A 21,950-nucleotide genomic window follows, 5' to 3' on the forward strand; every position below is an offset into this window, starting at 1 on the left:
GTCCCCCCTTCCCTCTGATATAAAGGGTGACCCTGTCCCCCCTTCCCTCTGATATAAAGGGTGCCCCTGCCCCCCCTCCCTCTGATATAAAGGATGCCCCTGTCCCCCCTTCCCTCTGATATAAAGGGTGACCCTGTCCCCCCTTCCCTCTGATATAAAGGGTGCCCCTGCCCCCCCTCCCTCTGATATAAAGGGTGCCCCTTCCCCCCCCTTCCCTCTGATATAAAGGGTGCCCCTGTCCCCCCTTCCCTCTGATATAAAGGGTGTCCCTGTCCCCCCCTTCCCCCTGATATAAAGAGTGTCCCTGTCCCCCCTTCCCTCTGATATAAAGGGTGCCCCTGTCCCCCCCTTCCCCCTGATATAAAGGGTGCCCCTGTCCCCCCTCCCTCTGATATAAAGGGTGCCCCTGTCCCCCCCCTTCCCTCTGATATAAAGGGTGTCCCTGTCCCCCCTTCCCCTTGATATAAAGGGTGTCCCTGTCCCCCCTTCCCTCTGATATAAAGGGTGCCCCTGTCCCCCCCTTCCCTCTGATATAAAGGGTGCCTCTGTCCCCCCCCCCTCCCTCTGATATAAAGGGTGACCCTGTCCCCCCCCTTCCCTCTGATATAAAGGGTGCCCCTGTCCCCCCCTTCCCTCTGATATAAAGGGTGCCTCTGTCCCCCCCCCTCCCTCTGATATAAAGGGTGCCTCTGTCCCCCCCTTCCCTCTGATATAAAGGGTGCCTCTGTCCCCCCCTTCCCTCTGATATAAAGGGTGCCTCTGTCCCCCCCTTCCCTCTGATATAAAGGGTGCCCCTGTCCCCCCCTTCCCTCTGATATAAAGGGTGCCTCTGTCCCCCCCCCTCCCTCTGATATAAAGGGTGACCCTGTCCCCCCCCTTCCCTCTGATATAAAGGGTGCCCCTGTCCCCCCCTTCCCTCTGATATAAAGGGTGCCTCTGTCCCCCCCCCTCCCTCTGATATAAAGGGTGCCTCTGTCCCCCCCTTCCCTCTGATATAAAGGGTGACCCTGTCCCCCCCTTCCCTCTGATATAAAGGGTGCCCCTGTCCCCCCCTTCCCTCTGATATAAAGGGTGCCTCTGTCCCCCCCCCCTCCCTCTGATATAAAGGGTGCCTCTGTCCCCCCCCTTCCCTCTGATATAAAGGGTGTCCCTGTCCCCCCTTCCCCTTGATATAAAGGGTGTCCCTGTCCCCCCTTCCCTCTGATATAAAGGGTGCCCCTGTCCCCCCCTTCCCTCTGATATAAAGGGTGCCTCTGTCCCCCCCCCTCCCTCTGATATAAAGGGTGACCCTGTCCCCCCCTTCCCTCTGATATAAAGGGTGCCCCTGTCCCCCCCTTCCCTCTGATATAAAGGGTGCCTCTGTCCCCCCCCCTCCCTCTGATATAAAGGGTGCCTCTGTCCCCCCCTTCCCTCTGATATAAAGGGTGCCTCTGTCCCCCCCTTCCCTCTGATATAAAGGGTGCCCCTGTCCCCCCCTTCCCTCTGATATAAAGGGTGCCTCTGTCCCCCCCCCCTCCCTCTGATATAAAGGGTGACCCTGTCCCCCCCCTTCCCTCTGATATAAAGGGTGCCCCTGTCCCCCCCTTCCCTCTGATATAAAGGGTGCCTCTGTCCCCCCCCCTCCCTCTGATATAAAGGGTGCCTCTGTCCCCCCCTTCCCTCTGATATAAAGGGTGCCTCTGTCCCCCCCCCTCCCTCTGATATAAAGGGTGCCTCTGTCCCCCCCTTCCCTCTGATATAAAGGGTGCCTCTGTCCCCCCCTTCCCTCTGATATAAAGGGTGCCTCTGTCCCCCCCTTCCCTCTGATATAAAGGGTGCCCCTGTCCCCCCCCTTCCCTCTGATATAAAGGGTGCCTCTGTCCCCCCCCCCCCTCCCTCTGATATAAAGGGTGACCCTGTCCCCCCCCTTCCCTCTGATATAAAGGGTGCCCCTGTCCCCCCCCTTCCCTCTGATATAAAGGGTGCCTCTGTCCCCCCCCCCTCCCTCTGATATAAAGGGTGCCTCTGTCCCCCCCCTTCCCTCTGATATAAAGGGTGACCCTGTCCCCCCCCTTCCCTCTGATATAAAGGGTGCCCCTGTCCCCCCCTTCCCTCTGATATAAAGGGTGCCTCTGTCCCCCCCCTCCCTCTGATATAAAGGGTGCCTCTGTCCCCCCCCTTCCCTCTGATATAAAGGGTGTCCCTGTCCCCCCTTCCCCTTGATATAAAGGGTGTCCCTGTCCCCCCTTCCCTCTGATATAAAGGGTGCCTCTGTCCCCCCCTTCCCTCTGATATAAAGGGTGCCTCTGTCCCCCCCTTCCCTCTGATATAAAGGGTGCCTCTGTCCCCCCCTTCCCTCTGATATAAAGGGTGCCTCTGTCCCCCCCTTCCCTCTGATATAAAGGGTGCCTCTGTCCCCCCCTTCCCTCTGATATAAAGGGTGCCCCTGTCCCCCCCTTCCCTCTGATATAAAGGGTGCCTCTGTCCCCCCCCCCCTCTGATATAAAGGGTGACCCTGTCCCCCCCCTTCCCTCTGATATAAAGGGTGCCCCTGTCCCCCCCTTCCCTCTGATATAAAGGGTGCCTCTGTCCCCCCCCCCTCCCTCTGATATAAAGGGTGCCTCTGTCCCCCCCTTCCCTCTGATATAAAGGGTGACCCTGTCCCCCCCCTTCCCTCTGATATAAAGGGTGCCCCTGTCCCCCCCTTCCCTCTGATATAAAGGGTGCCTCTGTCCCCCCCCTCCCTCTGATATAAAGGGTGCCTCTGTCCCCCCCCTTCCCTCTGATATAAAGGGTGTCCCTGTCCCCCCTTCCCCTTGATATAAAGGGTGTCCCTGTCCCCCCTTCCCTCTGATATAAAGGGTGCCTCTGTCCCCCCCTTCCCTCTGATATAAAGGGTGCCTCTGTCCCCCCCTTCCCTCTGATATAAAGGGTGCCTCTGTCCCCCCCCCCCTCCCTCTGATATAAAGGGTGACCCTGTCCCCCCCCTTCCCTCTGATATAAAGGGTGCCCCTGTCCCCCCCTTCCCTCTGATATAAAGGGTGCCTCTGTCCCCCCCCTCCCTCTGATATAAAGGGTGCCTCTGTCCCCCCTTCCCTCTGATATAAAGGGTGCCTCTGTCCCCCCTTCCCTCTGATATAAAGGGTGCCTCTGTCCCCCCCTTCCCTCTGATATAAAGGGTGCCTCTGTCCCCCCCTTCCCTCTGATATAAAGGGTGCCTCTGTCCCCCCCCTTCCCTCTGATATAAAGGGTGCCTCTGTCCCCCCTTCCCTCTGATATAAAGGGTGCCCCTGCCCCCCTTTCCGTCTGATATAAAGGTTGCTCCTCTCCCCCCTGATATAGGAGGTGTTCCTGTCCCCTCCCCCTCCTCTCCGGGCTCTATGCCGTATTCCGCGCCGAGTGTCGCGCAGTCCGTCATGGGGAGCGGAGAGTCGGGCGGGCCGTAGAGGAGAAGGTCGTAATGTCGGCTCTGGCCGCCCTCCTCCTGGGCCGCTCCCCGGTCTCCCTCCTCGGCTGTCCCGGCCGTACGATCCTCCGGGGGGTCCGAGCCACACATGTCCTCCTCCGTCCCGTACCGAGCCCGGCATGTGCACCGATCACCGCCCGGATACCGGAACACCTACCGACACCCTCCGCCCGGATATTGTACCGGAGACACCGATCCGACATTCCCCCGGGAGAGAGACCACCGGAGACACGGGGAGACCCCCTCCCCCACCGTAACCTGGTACTATACTACTCCTCCCCCACCATACAGACCCCCTCCCCCACCGTAGAGACTACAGACCCCCTCCTCCACCGTAACCTGGTACTATACTACTCCTCCCCCACCATACAGACCCCCTCCTCCACCGTAACCTGGTACTATACTACTCCTCCCCCACCATAGAGACTACAGACCCCCTCCTCCACCGTAACCTGGTACTATACTACTCCTCCCCCACCATACAGACCCCCTCCTCCACCGTAACCTGGTACTATACTACTACTCCCCCACCATAGAGACTACAGACCCCCTCCTTCACCGTAACCTGGTACTATACTACTACTCCCCCACCATACAGACCCCCTCCTCCACCATAACCTGGTACTATACTACTCCTCCCCCACCATAGAGACTACAGACCCCCTCCTCCACCGTAACCTGGTACTATACTACTACTCCCCCACCATACAGACCCCCTCCTCCACCGTAACCTGGTACTATACTACTACTCCCCCACCATACAGACCCCCTCCTCCACCGTAACCTGGTACTATACTACTACTCCCCCACCATAGAGACTACCGACCCCCTCCTTCACCGTAACCTGGTACTATACTACTACTCCCCCACCATACAGACCCCCTCCTCCACCATAACCTGGTACTATACTACTCCTCCCCCCACCATACAGACCCCCTCCTCCACCATAACCTGGTACTATACTATCCCTCCCCCCACCATAGAGACTACAGACCCCCCTCCCCCACCATAACCTGGTACTATACTACTACTCCCCCACCATACAGACCCCCTCCTCCACCATAACCTGGTACTATACTACTACTCCCCCACCATAGAGACTACAGACCCCCTCCTTCACCGTAACCTGGTACTATACTACTACTCCCCCACCATACAGACCCCCTCCTCCACCATAACCTGGTACTATACTACTACTCCCCCACCATACAGACCCCCTCCTCCACCATAACCTGGTACTATACTACTACTCCCCCACCATAGAGACTACAGACCCCCTCCTTCACCGTAACCTGGTACTATACTACTACTCCCCCACCATACAGACCCCCTCCTCCACCATAACCTGGTACTATACTACTCCTCCCCCACCATACAGACCCCCTCCTCCACCGTAACCTGGTACTATACTACTACTCCCCCACCATAGAGACTACCGACCCCCTCCTTCACCGTAACCTGGTACTATACTACTACTCCCCCACCATACAGACCCCCTCCTCCACCATAACCTGGTACTATACTACTCCTCCCCCACCATACAGACCCCCTCCTCCACCGTAACCTGGTACTATACTACTACTCCCCCACCATAGAGACTACCGACCCCCTCCTTCACCGTAACCTGGTACTATACTACTACTCCCCCACCATACAGACCCCCTCCTCCACCATAACCTGGTACTATACTACTCCTCCCCCCACCATACAGACCCCCTCCTCCACCATAACCTGGTACTATACTATCCCTCCCCCCACCATAGAGACTACAGACCCCCCTCCCCCACCATAACCTGGTACTATAGTACCCCTCCCCCCACCATAGAGAATACAGACTCCCTCCACCATTACCTGGTACTATACTACTCCTCCCACCATACAGACCCCCTCCTCCACCATAACCTGGTACTATACTACCCCTTCCCCCACCATACAGACCCCCTCCTCCACCATAACCTGGTACTATACTACCCCTTCCCCCACCATAGAGAATAGAGACCCCCTCCTCCACCATAACCTGGTACTATATTACTCCTCCCCCACCATAGAGACTACAGACCCCCTCCTCCACCATAACCTGGTACTATACTACCCCTCCTCCACCATAACCTGGTACTATACTACCCCTCCTCCACCATACCCTGGTACTGTGTGCCCCACCACTGACTCCTCCCCGGTAAACAGAGGTGATGAAATCTTACCAAAATAAAGTTCTATTTGTGGGGAAAAAAGGACTTCAATATTATTTGGGTACGGCCGCGCAATTGTCAGTTAAAGCGACGCAGTGCCGTATCGCAAATAATGGCCTAGTCATTAAGGGGGTAAATCTTTCGGTCTGTAAGTGGTTAAAATCCATCCGTCTGTTTTGATGATGAATTTTACAAGCAGCGGCGAGTCCTTCTGATCTGACAGGTTTGCTGATCTGACAGAACACGGCTGCTTTAAAAAAAATCAACATAAAAAAATAAAAAATAAGTTCAGTTTAGTGGTAAAAATACAGAACTGCGGTGGGTGTAACAAGATGGCCGCTTGCCACCTCCTCACTACGGGCGAGTGCGGGGTGTAGCAAGATGGCGGCATCGGAACGTCACTTCTGTTAAAAAATCTGACGGGTCGCCTAATCTCCTCCTCCTCCTAGGCGTCCAATAGGATCGCCTGTCCTTTCAGCCAATTGGGTGACGGGTCTCAAGACCCGCTTCCTGATTGGCCATGAGGACAACCAGTGTAGCGATGGCGAATATTCATTTGCTATTATAACATAACTGAGGGGAATTGCTGCACCCCAAGGCCACCCTTTTTTGAAGCCTATTGGAGCCTTTGGCTCTAAGGACATGCTAAAAATAAAAACACCCCCCCTCCTCAATTGGAATCCATGCACCCTTTATGTAGATCAGGGGGCTGGACGCATGGATGAGGGGGGCGGTGCTTGTGCGCCCCTAATCCAGGATTTAACAAATTTGCTTGGAATCTAGGAGCCAGCTAAAAAAGTTAGGAGCCAGAAAACGCGCCCCGTCCCGACAAGCTCGCGCGCAGAAGCGAACGCATACGTGAGCAGCGCCCGCATATGTAAACGGTGTTCAAACCACACATGTGAGGTATCGCCGCGATCGGTAGAGCGAGAGCAATAATTCTAGCCCTAGACCTCCTCTGTAACTCAAAACATGCAACCTGTAGATTTTTTTTTAAACGTCGCCTATGGAGATTTTAAAGGGTAAAAGTTTGTCGGCATTCCACGAGCGGACGCAATTTTGAAGCGTGACATGTTGGGTATGAATTTACTCGGCGTAACATTATCTTTCATAATATAAAAAAAAAATGGGGATAACTTTACTGTTGTCTTAATTTTTAATTAAAAAAAGTGTAATTTTTTTCCTAAAAAAGTGCGCTTGTAAGACCGCTGCGCAAATACGGCGTAACAGAAAGTATTGCAATGATCGCCATTGGTGTTAGGATAAAAAATATATATAATGTTTGGGGGTTCTAATTAGAGGGAAGAAGATGGCAGTGAAAATAGTGAAAAATGACATTAGAATTGCTGTTTAACTTGTAATGCTTAACTTGTAATACCAACGTCCACCACCAGATGGTGCCAGCTCACAAAAAAAAAAACATATTTTTTTTTTTTTTGCCCACCTTCCGAGTTAAGTCGCCAGGACACTATTTCTAGTCGCCATGGCGACCTGGCGCCCGGGATTTGTCGATCCCTGGACTGTATGTCATATAGTAGATTTGTATATATACTGAGCCAATCAGGGACACCTCTCCCCTCCTCCGCACTATTATTGTCTCTCATTGTATCTTCCAGTATGAGAACCCGTGGACCATCCCCAACCTGCTGTCTATGACCCGGATCGGTCTGTCCCCCGTGTTGGGCTATCTGATCATCGCACAGGATTTTAACACTGCGATCGGCGTATTCGGTCTCGCAGGACTGACTGATCTGGTGAGTTTATTATTATTAATAAAAAAAAATTCTGTGTGTGTGTGTGTGTGTGTGTATATATATATATATATATATATATATGTTAGGGGTGCAATGGATCCTCATTGATGCGTACGGATCAACACCTTCGGGTCGGCGATCCGCGGGCCTCCCCGGTCCAGCATTGGCCATAGGAAAGGCTGCGGCTTCGGCCTAGCTCCCGGAGCGGCGGCCATCTTGGTCCACCCGGCGGTGGCCGCCTAGTTGTCACATCGTCGTCGTCGCCATCTTGCTACACCCCACACTCCTGCACAGTAATGTTAGTGAGAAGGGGGCATGCGGACATCTTGTTACACCCACCAGAGTTTTAGATTTCAGTTATTTTCAACACAAAACGGAGCTTATATGCTTAAATACAGTATATGCAAATCTGACGGACTGTTTACATGTTAAATTTTAAAAGCCACAGCAAACCTGCAGACCTTACATGCTTGCTAATGTGACAGAACATCTCTGATTTTCACATGTAAACAGTTCATCAGATTTACAAATGCTGTATTTAAGCGTATAAGCTCCGTTTTTTGTCGAAAACTCTGGTGGGTGTAACAAGATGTCCGCTTGCCCCCTTCTCGCTATCATGATGCCGCGTACACACGATCATTTTTCGGCATGTAGAAAAAACAACATTTTTCCAACTTCATCATTAAAACGACGTTGCCCACACACCATCGTTTTAAAAAAATGCTCTAGCAAAGCGCGGTGACGTACAACACGTACGACGGCACTATAAAGGGGAAGTTCCATGCGGATGACGCCACCCTTGGAGCTGCTTTAGCTGATTCCGTGTTAGTAAAAGACGATTCGCGCTTTTCTGTCTGTTACAGCGTGATGAATGTGCTTACTCCATTAGGAACGCTAGTTTTACCAGAACGAGCGCTCCCGTCTCATAACTTGCTTCTGAGCATGCGCGGGTTTTTCACGTCATCAAAGCACACACACACGATCATTTTTTACAACCCGAAAAACGACATTGTTTAAAATGTCGTTAAAAAATGCAGCATGTTCGAATTTTTTATTTTTTTGTCATTTTTTCAGAACCCGAAAAATGATGTGAAGCCCACACACAATAATTTTAAATTACCTTTTTTAAAAACAACGTTTTTTTCATGCCGAAAAAATGATTGTGTGTATGCGGCTTTACTGTGCAGGAGTGTGGGGTGTAGCACGATGGCGGCATTTGCATTTGTTTGTTTTTTTTTTGTTTTTTGTTTGTATATATATATATATATATATATAATTATTTTTTATTTTTTTTTACTCGAGTGATGTATTTCTGAAAAGTGGGGGGGGGCCTCATCATTATAGAATGTTTGTAGACAAACAAAGTAATAACCTCTCTGTTTTCTTTCTTGGGTTTCATTCATGTGAGTAATATGTAATCTCTGTGCAGACCGTTCCATTGAAGATAAATTGGGACACAACCGCTGCTTCCGGTGTGATCGCTGTGCAGGTCCCCAAACACAGACAGTGGGGGGGGTTCAGGGACTCGCACACCTGCATGGATGTCTAATTGGGAGCAGCCGTTGTGTCCCTGCAGCCGTTGTGTCCCAATTGGCGTGAATGCGACTGCATGCACAGGGTTACACCCCTGCATCCCCATGCGGGCAAAAACAGCCCCTTTCACACTTGTGTGACTTGTCCTGCGACTTGGGACTGCAGAGTCACATGACAAGTTGTACCTTATGATTTCCAATGGTTACCGTTCATATCTGTGTGACTTCAAAGTAGTCCTTGCACTACTCCGGTCCAACTTTGATTCAACTTGAGGTCCATAGACCTCCAAGATTACACAGGCATTGCTTCAAGTCGCATCAAAATCGTGTGACTTTCAGGGGGGCGCACAAGTGTGAAAGGCAATTGTAAAAATTTCGAAAGGATGGACAGCTGCACTCCAAATAAAACCCTTGAGTTGTCTTTATTTGTAAAATCAACAGAAAATGCAATACAAGAAAGCAGCAAAAATAAGGAAAAAAGCAGCCTACGTGTTTCACACTGTCTCAGTGCTTATTCATGGCTAACCATGAGACAGTGTGAAACGCGTAGGCTGATTTTTTCCTTATTTTTGCTGCTTTCTTGTATTGCATTTTCTGTTGATTTTACAAATAAAGACAACTCAAGAGTTTTGGTGAGAGGTTCCTGATTGCTTAGTGGACCCACCTGGAGCGGTGACTCCCATTACAAGTGTGAAAGGGGCCTAACGTGATTGTAAACCCTTCCTATCCCCAGGGAAGTGACCGGCCTCAGGTGATACACAGAGATAAAACTAATCCTAAATAAGTTGTCATCTCTTCTCTCTATTATTTCTTTTTCCAGCTGGATGGATACATTGCGCGGAATTGGGCCAATCAGAAGTCTGCGCTGGGGAGCGCTCTCGATCCACTTGCTGACAAAATCCTCATCAGTGTCCTATATGTATGTTTAACATATGCAAATCTGATTCCAGGTAAGACCTTCACATTGTCTCTTCTTCTTCCATGGAGGTACATGGGGTCTGAACCTTCCTTCTATTTGCACTCTCTCTTTTCAATACACCTGAAAATATCGTTCCCTGTGAGGAGCACCGTACGCAGTAGCGCAGATTTGGCCTTGTACCCAGAGGAAGCTGTAAAGGTTCTTCCTAACTTATGCAATTGATTACTTGATGAGAATGTATATTAGTTTATACTATTTTTTTTTTTTTTTTTGTTTACTCAGTTTACTTTAGGGTCTCATTCACACCAAATGGGTTGGTTTGCTCTGAGCAGCCTTGCCTAAGACTGGTGCACACAGAATCGGGTGCAGTTGTGCATAGTAACCAATCAACTTCTAAGTTTTATTGTTAACTACTTCATTACCCGCGTATAGTAAAATGACTTCCGCAGATGGGATCTCCCATCCTGGGCGGGCGTCGTATGACGGCCTCCGCTTTCCGCCGGTATAGGAGCCGCACGTGTGGATACAAAACAAAGATACGACGGCGCATCGTAGAACTTACGCGGCGTAATATAGCGCAAAAAATAAAAACGGCATAGGTGATCAAATACCACCAAAAGAAAGCTCTATTTGTGAGGGGACGTAAATTCTGTGTGCACCAGTTGTAGTAAATCTTCCCTTATAGACAAGGAAAATGTGTCACAAGCCTCCGTTCACATCGCTGCGATTTGACATGTCAAATTGAATGCCAAATCGCAACCTATTGCCGGAAACGGCCCTGTCTCAAGTAGTTCCTGTACTACTTTTGGTGATTTCAATAGACATCTGTCCATGAACCCGCACAATGTTTTATCAAAACGCCCCCAATCTTGCACTGAAATTGCGGGTTTTCAGCTGAACTCGCACGATTTCAGTGCGACCGTACCCTAAACGCTGAGTACAGTCTACAGTCTACTGCTGCACCATAGCGTTGAGTGCTACGTTGCACTGCAATTTGCTGTGGAGCAGAAAAAAAAATGTAATGTTTTGAGACTTTTTAATTTATGTATTACAGGTACTTGTACAATTCTGTCACTTATATACATACAGCATCTCACAAAAGTAAGTACACCCCTCACATTTTTGTAAATATTTTCTTGTATGTTTTCATGTGACAACACTGAAGAAATGACACTTTGCTACAATGTTGTGTAGTGAGTGTACAGCTTGTATAACAGTGTAAATTTGCTGTCCCCTCAAAGTTGCACCCAAAAATGGAACTTCTGCTTTAAGGGAAGGTGACCCCCTGACATGCCACATTTGGTATGTCATTTTTTGGGGGGGGAGTGGAAACCTTGGAGCATGGGTCTTTAAACTACGGCCCTCCAGTTGTTCAGGAACTACAATTCCCATCATGCCTAGTCATGTCAGTGTGTTACAATGCCTCATGGGATGTGTAGTTCTACAACAGCTGGAGGGCCGTAGTTTGAGGATCCTTGCCTTAGAGGATTCCAGCTCCCACTTCCTTACCGGGGTGCGGGAAGGAAGTTTGCCTCTCGGCAATCATCTTGGGCACGTCACAGGTCCCAGATGATTGCTCGGCCAGTCACGGTACGCAGTGCGGCTCAGGCATGCACAGTGTGTGCCCGGCTGTGAACCCGGCTGTGAACCCACAGTGACAATCCCCCACATCGTTGGACCCTGGGACAGGTAAGTGTCCAATTTATTAATAGTCAGCAGCTGCAGTATTTGTAGCTGCTGACTTTAATTTTTTTTATTCTAGTCGGAACTCTGCTTTAATGTCTAAACCGCTGGCAACAAAAGTGAGCCCAATTTGGACATTTTCTCTTAGGGGTGTACTCACTTTTGTTGCCAGCGGTTTAGACATTAATGGCTGTGTGTTGACTTATTTTGAGGGGACAGCAAATTTACACCGTTATACAAGCTGTACACTCACTACACAACATTGTAGCAAAGTGTCATTTCTTCAGTGTTGTCACATGAAAAGAAAATATTTACAAAAATGTGAGGGGTGTACTCACTTTTGTGAGATATTGTGTGTGTGTGTGTGTGTGTGTGTGTGTGTAAAACGTACATACATACATACTCTGATTTTTTTCATCTAGTTCTGGTCAGAAGGCTGTTATTTTTCAAAAGAACAAGCTCTCCTTCCAGATAAATCGGTTACAGTGAAGAGACAAACCATTTACCACTGATAGGGGTGCTTACAATGTAAAACCTTTATCCCAGTTCCAAAAGGTGGAAACAAAATATTGCTGTAACTGCTTATAAAGTATGAGCTGGAGTTTGCCTTCAGTTTGTTAGTGTATTTGAAACTGCTAGTACATCTAACATTGACCTCCCTCCCAGACTGACAATGCTGCTTTTCCAAAGGTGCCCCCTGTGTTCCTTCATCCATAGTGGGGGGGGCGCTCTAATACAGGAGGTGTGTTACTGGCCAGCTCACCAGGTGAAAACGGGAGGGGGGGGGCGAAAAAAAAGAAAACAAATGCAGCCACCACATCGAATGACTGGTAAGCTGCAATATTACATTTTTGGTTTGGGGTTTCATATTGCTTTAAGGAAAAAGTGCTTCTTACCATTGTGTGCAGCACCCGGCCTCTGAGGGAAGAGAGTTTGTTTCATTAAAATAAAATCTGAAAAAGTCATCAAGTGCGAGTCTGAACACCTCAATAACCGCTAGAACTCCATGTCATGTATAGAATTTAATATTGCCGTTTATTCCGACACCCCGGCAAGTCTTCTGCTAACATTGTTGTTGTTTTTGTTGCAGTTCCCCTCACAGTATTGATCATTTTAAGAGACATTGCCTTGATTGCCTCTGTGTTTTATGTTCGATATAAGACACTGCCGCTGCCTGTAAGTATCCCTATTATAATTCAAAAAATGTATGTGTAATAATTTTTATTTTATTTCTTATGTTTATGCATTAATTTTACTCCTTGTTTTTATGTTTGGGAATTAAAGATGCGACCAATTAGGCTTCATTTCCACTGGCGTTTTTACAGCCACTTTTCTGAGCGTTTTTTACAGCTTAAAAACGCCTGTCCATGTTATTCTATGTCATCATGCCCACATAGACGTTTTTGAGCTGCAAATGGCATAGGCGTTTTTGAGCTGTAAAAAAAACGCAGGACCAGGGCGTTCTGAAGCTCCAGAGTAGAGCTGTAAAAACGCCTGACGTTAAAAAACGCTCAAACGCGCGAAAACGCTCAAAAACGCGACCGCAGCATTTTTACAAAGCATTTTTACAAAATAAACATGGACAGGCGTTTTTAAGCTGTAAAAAAGCCTAACAACAGTGGCTGTAAAAACGCCAGTGGAAATGAAGCCTTAGTATTAAGGCTTACACTTATATGCAACAATGCTTGGGCCAAAGAAGGCCATGAATAATCAAAATTCATTATAAAAAATCATACTTGACGTGATTGTAGCCATATTAGTGCAATTGTGATAGAGAAAATGGAGTACTGTCCGTGATACCTTTTTTTATTTGCACCAACATACAACTTTTCAGGACAAGCTTTCGGGGTGTTACCCCTTCCTCAAGGTCCAAACAGTACCCCTTCCTCAAGGTCCAAGCAGTACCCCTTCCTCAAGGTCCAAGCAGTACTGCTTGGACCTTGAAGAAGGGGTAACACCCTGAAAAATTGTATGTTAGTGCAAATAAAAAAAAGTATCACCGACAGTGCTCAATTTTCTCTATCTCTTATAAAAAACTAGCTGAATACCCGGCGTTGCCCAGTCTTCCTATCTTAACCTTTTGGGGAGGAAAATCATAGTAATATAAATATACCCATCTTTTATATAAGGGTGTAGGTAAGGGTTAATTTAACTGTCATATATTTTTATTTGGCATATAAGTAATATGTGTACCAGGTATTATTGAAATATCTCCAGGCGTACAGAAGTTATGTGGGAACATACATTTCCCATTGATTTGCATGGGACTTTAAACAAAAACCCCGACCCTCACAAATGGGGGTAGTTAAGGGATAAATTAACTATCCTATAGTTTAAGTGGACATATAAGTAACATGTGACCAAGTGTTATCGAAATATCTACAGCCGTTTGGAAGTTATGAAGTAACTTGTATTTCCCATAGAGTTGAATGGGACTTTAAAGAAAAACCCTGACCATGGCAAATGGGGGTGGGTAAGGGTTAAACCACCTATCCTATGTTTGTTGCTGACATATAAGTAACATGTGTGCCAAGTTTCATGTTAATATCTTTAGCCGTTTGGACGTGATGCTGGAACATACATACACACTGAGTTTTATATATATATATATATATATATATATATATATATATATATATATATATATATATATATATATATATATATATATATATATATATATATATATATTTATATTTAATTAATTTTTACAGATAGAGGAAAATATATACAGTATTTGTAATGAAAAAAAATATATATATATATATATATATATATATATATATATATATATATATATATATATATATATATATATATATATATATATATATATATATATATATATATTTTAAAAAAAATCACACATGCTGTATATATTCCTCTTTCTGAAAATAAATAAATAAATATATATGTAAATATTAATTACCGTATTTATCGGAGTATAACATATACCGTATTTATATAAAAATATAAATTTTCCCCCTGAAACTTCCCTCTTAAAGTTAGGGTGCATGTTATACTCCGATAAATGCGGTAATTTTATTTATATATATATATTACATTTTTTTTTTTTTTTTTACAGTAAGAGGAATATATACAGTGTGTGTATATTCCTCTCTTTCTGTAAATTGATTCTATAGAGTGAATATATATATATATATATATATATATATATATATATATATATATATATATATATATATATATATATATATATATATATATATATATATATATATATATATATATATATATATATATAAAAAATTTTCTCTAAACCAAATTTTAATTGTCAATACACGCAGAGGCTGACCCCCCCCCCAACACCCTCCACCCTTGTTGAATTTCTCTTCCCATTGTGGGAAAGCGCTCACAGCCGAGAGACTGCAGCTATGAATCAGCCGTCTCCTTCACAGCTGTTGTTGGATCATTAAACTGCATGCAGTACCTTTCCTCCCCCCCCCCCCCCCATATGTTGCTTTCTAAACCTAGTTATGGTGATCGATTTTTTTTTTTTTTTTTTTTTTTTTTTTTTTTCTTTTTTTTCACCCACCCCTCCTGCCACAGATGATCCAACAAAAGCTATGAAGGAGACAGCTGATTCATTGCTGTAGCTTTTCGTGGCTTTAAGCACTCAACCAAGATTGGCAACAGCAAGATAAATTCTGGGGTGGCAGCCTTTGCGTTCCTTCTTGTCGTTGTTCATAATGGGGAAAGTGTTGACCGCTGCGAAAGAGATGCATCTGTGACTCGGCCGTCTCCTTCATAGCTGTTGTTGGATCACCAAAGGAGGGGGTGGGGGTTTAGATTGAAACTCATAACTAGGGTTAAAATATGGAAACAAATTACTGAATGTACTTTCACGGGGGATGGAACTGTAAAATAAAAGATCTTCATAAAGCAGTCCATTGTGACCCTCAGCACAGTTCTCCAATTAGGAACCGCAGCCCGGCTCTCCAGTGTGCTGCCAGCAGGGGGATATTTGAACCCTATGAGACACAACGATGAGCATATTTCCTATTCTGTATGAAGTTTGGGGGCATTGCAGTCATACAGGAGCTTCCATGGGGGTTTACTGGTCAAAGCGGCCTGTCTATAGCCCAGGACTGGAATTAAAGTGGAGTTCCACCCATAAATATAACATTACATCAGTAGTTTTAAAAAAAAATGTCATTAGTCCTTTAAAAAAATGTATTTTTATTTTTAGATGCCTTCAAAGTGTTGTTGCTAGGCAGAATAGTTAATCTTCCCACTTCCTGCACCTAGGTGCTTAAGCTTCCTAACCTACACCGCACAGACTCCTGGGAATGTAGTGGGTGTAACTTTCCAGGAGTCTGTGCACTCCCCAGTCTCGAAGAATCATGTGACTTGGACAGTACAGGTGCTGAAACCTATATTACACTGCTTGTGCAGCACTGAGCATGTGCGAGATCTGCAAGGCTGAAATCCAGGAAGTCATACAGTCTGGCTTCATGATGCCCACACTTAAGATGGCCCCAGTCAATTTCTATTTTATAAAGTGTCTAAATGCTCTAACAACCTAACAAAACGGACCTTAGTTTACAGACTAACTTTACTAGAATACATTAAGCTTGTGTATTACAGGGGTATTTATATTTAAAAAGTGAAATTGTGGCCGGAACTCCGCTTTAAGAAAGGGAAAACCTCAACAGTTCCAAATGATTTCCAAGACCCAATCGGATTGCAGGTGATCCTCCTAATAAATGGCCAATCATTTCTTTCTTCTGTTTTTCCAGAGAACAGTTGGAAAATATTTTAATCCTTGCTATGCAACTGCTCAGTTAGAGCCAACGTTTATCAGTAAGGTAAGGATGTCTCTTTCTCCTCCTCCGCTCAATGAGTAGTATGTGTGAGCCGATCGCATGAGTAGTATGTGTGAGACGATCGCATGAGTAGTATGTGTGAGCCGATCGCATGAGTAATATTGCAGTACTATTTAGAATTTGGTGGTTTACATTGGGTTAGGTCAGGCTGGGCAGGTTCCTGCGTGGCATGATTTCTTGAAATATAACTGTATTATTTAAGCAGTGTAACATGTGAGGATGGGGAGGCGCTGTGTAAGATGTGAGGATGGGGAGGCGCTGTGTAACATGTGAGGATGGGGATGTAATGTGTAACGTGAGGATGGGGAGGCGCTGTGTAAGATGTGAGGATGGGGAGGCGCTGTGTAAGATGCGAGGATGGGGAAGCGCTGTGTAAGATGCGAGGATGGGGAAGCGCTGTGTAAGATGCGAGGATGGGGAAGCGCTGTGTAAGATGCGAGGATGGGGAAGCGCTGTGTAAGATGTGAGGATGGGGAGGCGCTGTGTAAGATGCGAGGATGGGGAGGCGCTGTGTAAGATGCGAGGATGGGGAAGCGCTGTGTAAGATGTGAGGATGGGGAGGCGCTGTGTAAGATGCGAGGATGGGGAAGCGCTGTGTAACATGTGAGGATGGGGAAGCGCTGTGTAAGATGTGAGGATGGGGAGGCGCTGTGTAAGATGTGAGGATGGGGAGGCGCTGTGTAAGATGTGAGGATGGGGAGGCGCTGTGTAAGATGTGAGGATGGGGAGGCGCTGTGTAAGATGCGAGGATGGGGAAGCGCTGTGTAAGATGCGAGGATGGGGAAGCGCTGTGTAACATGCGAGGATGGGGAAGCGCTGTGTAACATGTGAGGATGGGGATGTAATGTGTAACGTGAGGATGGGGAGGCGCTGTGTAAGATGTGAGGATGGGGAGGCGCTGTGTAAGATGCGAGGATGGGGAGGCGCTGTGTAAGATGCGAGGATGGGGAGGCGCTGTGTAAGATGTGAGGATGGGGAGGCACTGTGTAACATGTGAGGATGGGGATGTAATGTGTAACGTGAGGATGGGGAGGCGCTGTGTAAGATGTGAGGATGGGGAGGCGCTGTGTAAGATGCGAGGATGGGGAGGCGCTGTGTAAGATGCGAGGATGGGGAAGCGCTGTGTAAGATGCGAGGATGGGGAAGCGCTGTGTAACATGCGAGGATGGGGAAGCGCTGTGTAACATGTGAGGGAAGGGGAGGTAACATGTGAGGGAAACTGTGTAACATGTGAGGGCGGGGGAAGTGCTGTGTAACATGTGAGGGAAGTTGTGTATCATGTCTGCTAATTTCAGTATTTGTGTTGCCTTTCAGATGAACACGGCAGTTCAGTTAATACTGGTAGCAGCTTCATTAGCGGCTCCTGTGTTTAATTATGTGGATAGTGTCTATCTTCAGGTACTATGGTAAGTGATCTCACCCAACCCTCATCACGCTGTACTGTGCTGTCTATTAATATGTGATGATCAATATTGTATGTATATAATATCTATTCACTTTCATCAGTTTGCCAACTCTGATTGGCTGACATTCCTGTTCCTCTAGATCAGGGGTCTCCAAACTTTTTGGGGAAAAAAATGTCCGTCTACCGTCCTTTACACTTTAGGAGGACCATATTGTGTCCAGCGGGGGGTAGAAAATGTGTCGGTGGGAGAAATGGTGCCCCATTGTTGGTGTCAGTGGGAGGAATGGTACCCCGTATCATTGAGAGGAATAGCACCCCAAGGGCCAGATAAAGGCAAGCAAAGGGCCACATCTTGCCCTCGGGCCGCAGTTTGGAGACCCCTGCTCTAGACTGTGAATAGATGTTCCATGGAGCAGTTTGCCATTAGTGTGCTTGTATCTTTACGTACATTTACATGGTGTCGGGTGCATTTTGCAGATGGGGCTCATTTACACTTGCTTCTACTTTAACACACATTAACTAGTTAAGGGCCAAAGGGTTTGCCCCCTCAATGGCCAGGCTATTTTTTGCGATACGGCACTGCGTCGCTTTAACTGCCAATTGCGCGGTCGTGGGGCGTTGTACACAAACCAAATCGATGTCCCTTTTTCCCCACATATAGAGCTTTCTTTTGGTGGTATTTGATCACCTCTTTTTTATTTTTTTCCTTTTTTGCTATAAAAAAAATCACCAAAAAATAAATGAATTTCTTCATCAGTTTAGGCCAATATATATTCTTCTACTAGCTTACTAGTATCCTCTTTCAGCAAATCCCCCAACTTATTGGTACCTTGTTCAGCAGATCCCCAGCTTACTTGTACAGCAGATCGCCTGCTCAGTAGTAACCCCCATCTCTGCTGATCCTCCTCGCTCTCCGGTCCCTTCTCACCTTCCGCTATATTGCTCCCATGCTGCTCACCATGTGTGACATCTTCTAGTTGCTCCTGCTCTGGACCCCAAGCACTGACGATTTTTCTTTCTCTCACACTCGCTCACCATCGGCTATAACATTCCCATGTTGCACACCACCTGTGCCGTCTGCTAGTTGCTCTGCTCCAGTCCCGCTCACCTTCCTGCCACTCCGCTCTGCACACCAGAAGTGACGTCTGCACCAGACACTCCCAGAATATAAACACATTAACCAGAAGTGTCCTGATGACATCTATTTGGTGCACTGGTTTCCCAGTGCATCCTGGGATATCTCATACCTGCAATACCTTCAACACAAAGAAAAGTTAACGCTGAATAAAAGCCTCTCAAAAGCTTCAGGTGCCGTTAGCAAGCAGAGTCATAGACTTCTATGGAGTCTTTGGAGACACCTTGAAGCACCAAGAAAGCGACATGGTATATAATTTTTAAAGCAAAGCAAACCCAACGTGTGACCAGGACTGTAAGGGGACCATTTTATTTAGTGACGGGCCCTTTGATTGCCATTCAGAAAGCTTTAAAAGCGTGTCCAATGCCACGTTTTGAAGCAAGTGTAAACCACCAGGACTCTTCCTAGAACGGGCCGCCCGGCCAAACTGAGGGATCAGGGGAGAAGGGCCTTAGTCAGGGAGGTGACCAAGAACCTGATGGTCACTCTGACAGAGCTCCAGCGTTTCTCTGTGGAGAGAGGAGAACCGTCCTGAAGAACTCTGCAGTACTCTACCAATCAGGCTTGTATGGTAGAGTGGCCAGACGGAAGCCACTCCTCCAGTAAAAGGCACAGCCCATCTCGAGTTTGCCAAAAGGCACCTGAAGGACTCGGCCCATGAGAAACAAATTTCTCTGGTCTAATGAAAAAAAGATTGAACTCTTTGGTCTGAATGGCAAGCATCATGTCTGGAGGAAACCAGGCACCGCTGATCACCTGACCAATACCATCCCTTCAGTGAAGCATGGTGGTGGCAACATCATGCTGTGGGGGTGTTTTTCAGCGGCAGGAACTGGGAGACTAGGGAGACTAGTCAGAATCAAGGAAAAGATGGATGCAGCAATGTACAGAGACATTCTTGATGAAAACCTGCTCCAGAGCGCTCTGGACCTCAGACTGGGACGATGGTTCATCTCCCCACAGGACAACAACCCTAAGCACACAGCCATGAAAGGAATGGCTACAGGACAACTCTGAATGTCCTTGAGTTGCCCAGACTTGAACCTGAATCTACATCTCTGGAGAGATCTGAAAATGGCTGTGCACCGACGCTCCCCATCCAACCTGATGGAGCCTGAGAGATCCTGCAAAGAAGATTGGGAGAAACTGCCCAAAAATAGGTGTGCCAAGCTTGTAGCATAATGCTCAAAAAACTTAAGGCTGTAATTGGTGCCAAAGGTGCTTCACTAAAGTATTTAGGGCCGGATTCCAGATAAGGCCACCGAGGCCAGGCCTGGGGGAGAGGGTGCAGGGGTGGCGCCAGCTCCGCGGCAACACGGGGCAGGGATGGACTGGTCATCGGGACTACCGGGAGTTTCCCGGTGCGCCGATGGGCTCAGTGGGCCGGTTACAGTGGCCGCCTAATCTGCATCGGAGGTCCGCGGCGATCTACCCTTTAATCGCCAACAGCAGGCGCCTGACGGGTAGATCGTGATTTAGCCAGCATGCAGAGTAGCGCAGGAAGCCTGTGTAATAAGTTCTCTCTCATGTCACTGTTTCCCGGCAGCCTCTCCTCTCTTTTCGTCCATCCCCATTTGCTTGACATCATCTGGGATGGACGAGAAGAGAGCAGAGGCCGTCGGGGAGCAGAGTGACATGAGAGAGAACTTATTACACACGCTTCCTGCACTACTCTGCATGCTGGCTAGTAAATGATGTGCCCTGTGCCCTGATGTGCTATGCCCTGTACCCTGATGTGTGATATTCCCTGTATGTGTTGTCCCCTAATGTGCTGTGCCCTGTACCCTGATGTGCTATACCCTAAAGTGTTGTGCCCTGGTTCGGTCTGGATGAAGGCCCCCCTATGTGATGGGGGGGGGGGGGGGCCATCATTGAAGGACCCGGCTTTGGGGCGGCAAAGGGAGTAAATCCGGGCCTGAAAGTATTGAGTAAAGACTAATACTTATGTACATGGGATATTTTTTGGTTTATTATTTTTAATAAATTTGCACAGATTTCAAACAGACTTCTTTTGTGAGGTATTGTTTGTAGAATTTTGAGGAAAATTATTTAATCCATTTTGTAAAAGGACTGCTACGTTAAATGTGGAAAAAGTGAAGTGCTGTGATTACTTTCCAGGTGCACTGTAAAGGAAAAATGCTCACCAGCAACGAGGCTGTCCCAACACTTCAAGGGTTCAATACTCATTTAGGTTTAGGAGGAGCACAAAAATCAGTTTTACCTATGTGAACCTCCTGCCTCCACAGGCTCCCCCCCCAGTCCGCAAAAGCAGGGTACACATGGACAGGTTTATTTTTTGTTCAAAAAGTGATATGGAAAAAAAATGTAAAATTACATTGTTAACTTTGCAGATGGATTTATCCACAATGCCTATAGATACAGAGTTGAATGAAGACTTGTTTAAAATGCTTTTTACTGCTTGGTACAGGTTCACTTTCAGGACATTTTTATTGAATTTGTTCATGTTTTATTTCACAGGTGTATCACTGCTTTCACAACGACTGCCTCAGGGTACAGCTATTATCATTATGGACAGAAAACGGTGAAGGTTTTGAACAATGAAAAAATGAAACATTCATGAAGAACCCTCAGCACCATCACTTGACGGACATAATTTCATGTTGGTGCTCTTTAACTGATAAACTCCAATCGTAAGCCTAATGAACTGGATAAAACCGAATCAGTCTGATTATTATTTATACACAAATATTCAATATTTGAATTTTGATATAATAAAACATGGTGGATTTGAAGACCGTTGTGCAGTCATTCCAAAAAATGAGTAAAGCTGCTTTGAGGGAATAAGCCAATAGACGAGATCCATGGCAAGGTGATTCGTTGCTAGGATGCTATTTTTAGGCAGCTGCCAACAATGATGTATATAATTGCTACACAAAGTAATTTTAGTCTTATTGACCACTTCCCTACCGTGCATAGTCATATGATGGCGGCAGGAACCCTTTGTCCCTCTGGGCTGTTGTCATATGATGTCCTTTTCTTCCCAAGCCTCTACGGGGCGTGCGTGCCGCGTCATTCGGCAC

At 46.9% G+C, this 21,950-nt stretch overlaps 1 protein-coding gene across 1 annotated transcript; it reads left to right on the forward strand.

Moving 5' to 3' along the window:
• The first annotated feature begins 3,341 nt into the window (after positions 1 to 3,341).
• CRLS1 (cardiolipin synthase 1) lies at positions 3,342 to 21,662 on the forward strand. The gene is made up of 7 exons (XM_040351691.1): positions 3,342 to 3,706; positions 7,251 to 7,388; positions 9,741 to 9,870; positions 12,613 to 12,698; positions 16,283 to 16,351; positions 17,684 to 17,775; positions 21,388 to 21,662. The coding sequence occupies exons 1-7, from the start codon at positions 3,440 to 3,442 to the stop codon at positions 21,488 to 21,490; spliced, it is 885 nt and encodes a 294-aa protein (XP_040207625.1). The 5' UTR covers positions 3,342 to 3,439; the 3' UTR covers positions 21,491 to 21,662.
• Positions 21,663 to 21,950: the final 288 nt, after the last annotated feature.

This window comes from Rana temporaria, chromosome 4 (assembly GCF_905171775.1).
Source record: "Rana temporaria chromosome 4, aRanTem1.1, whole genome shotgun sequence".
NCBI lineage: Eukaryota > Metazoa > Chordata > Amphibia > Anura > Ranidae > Rana > Rana temporaria.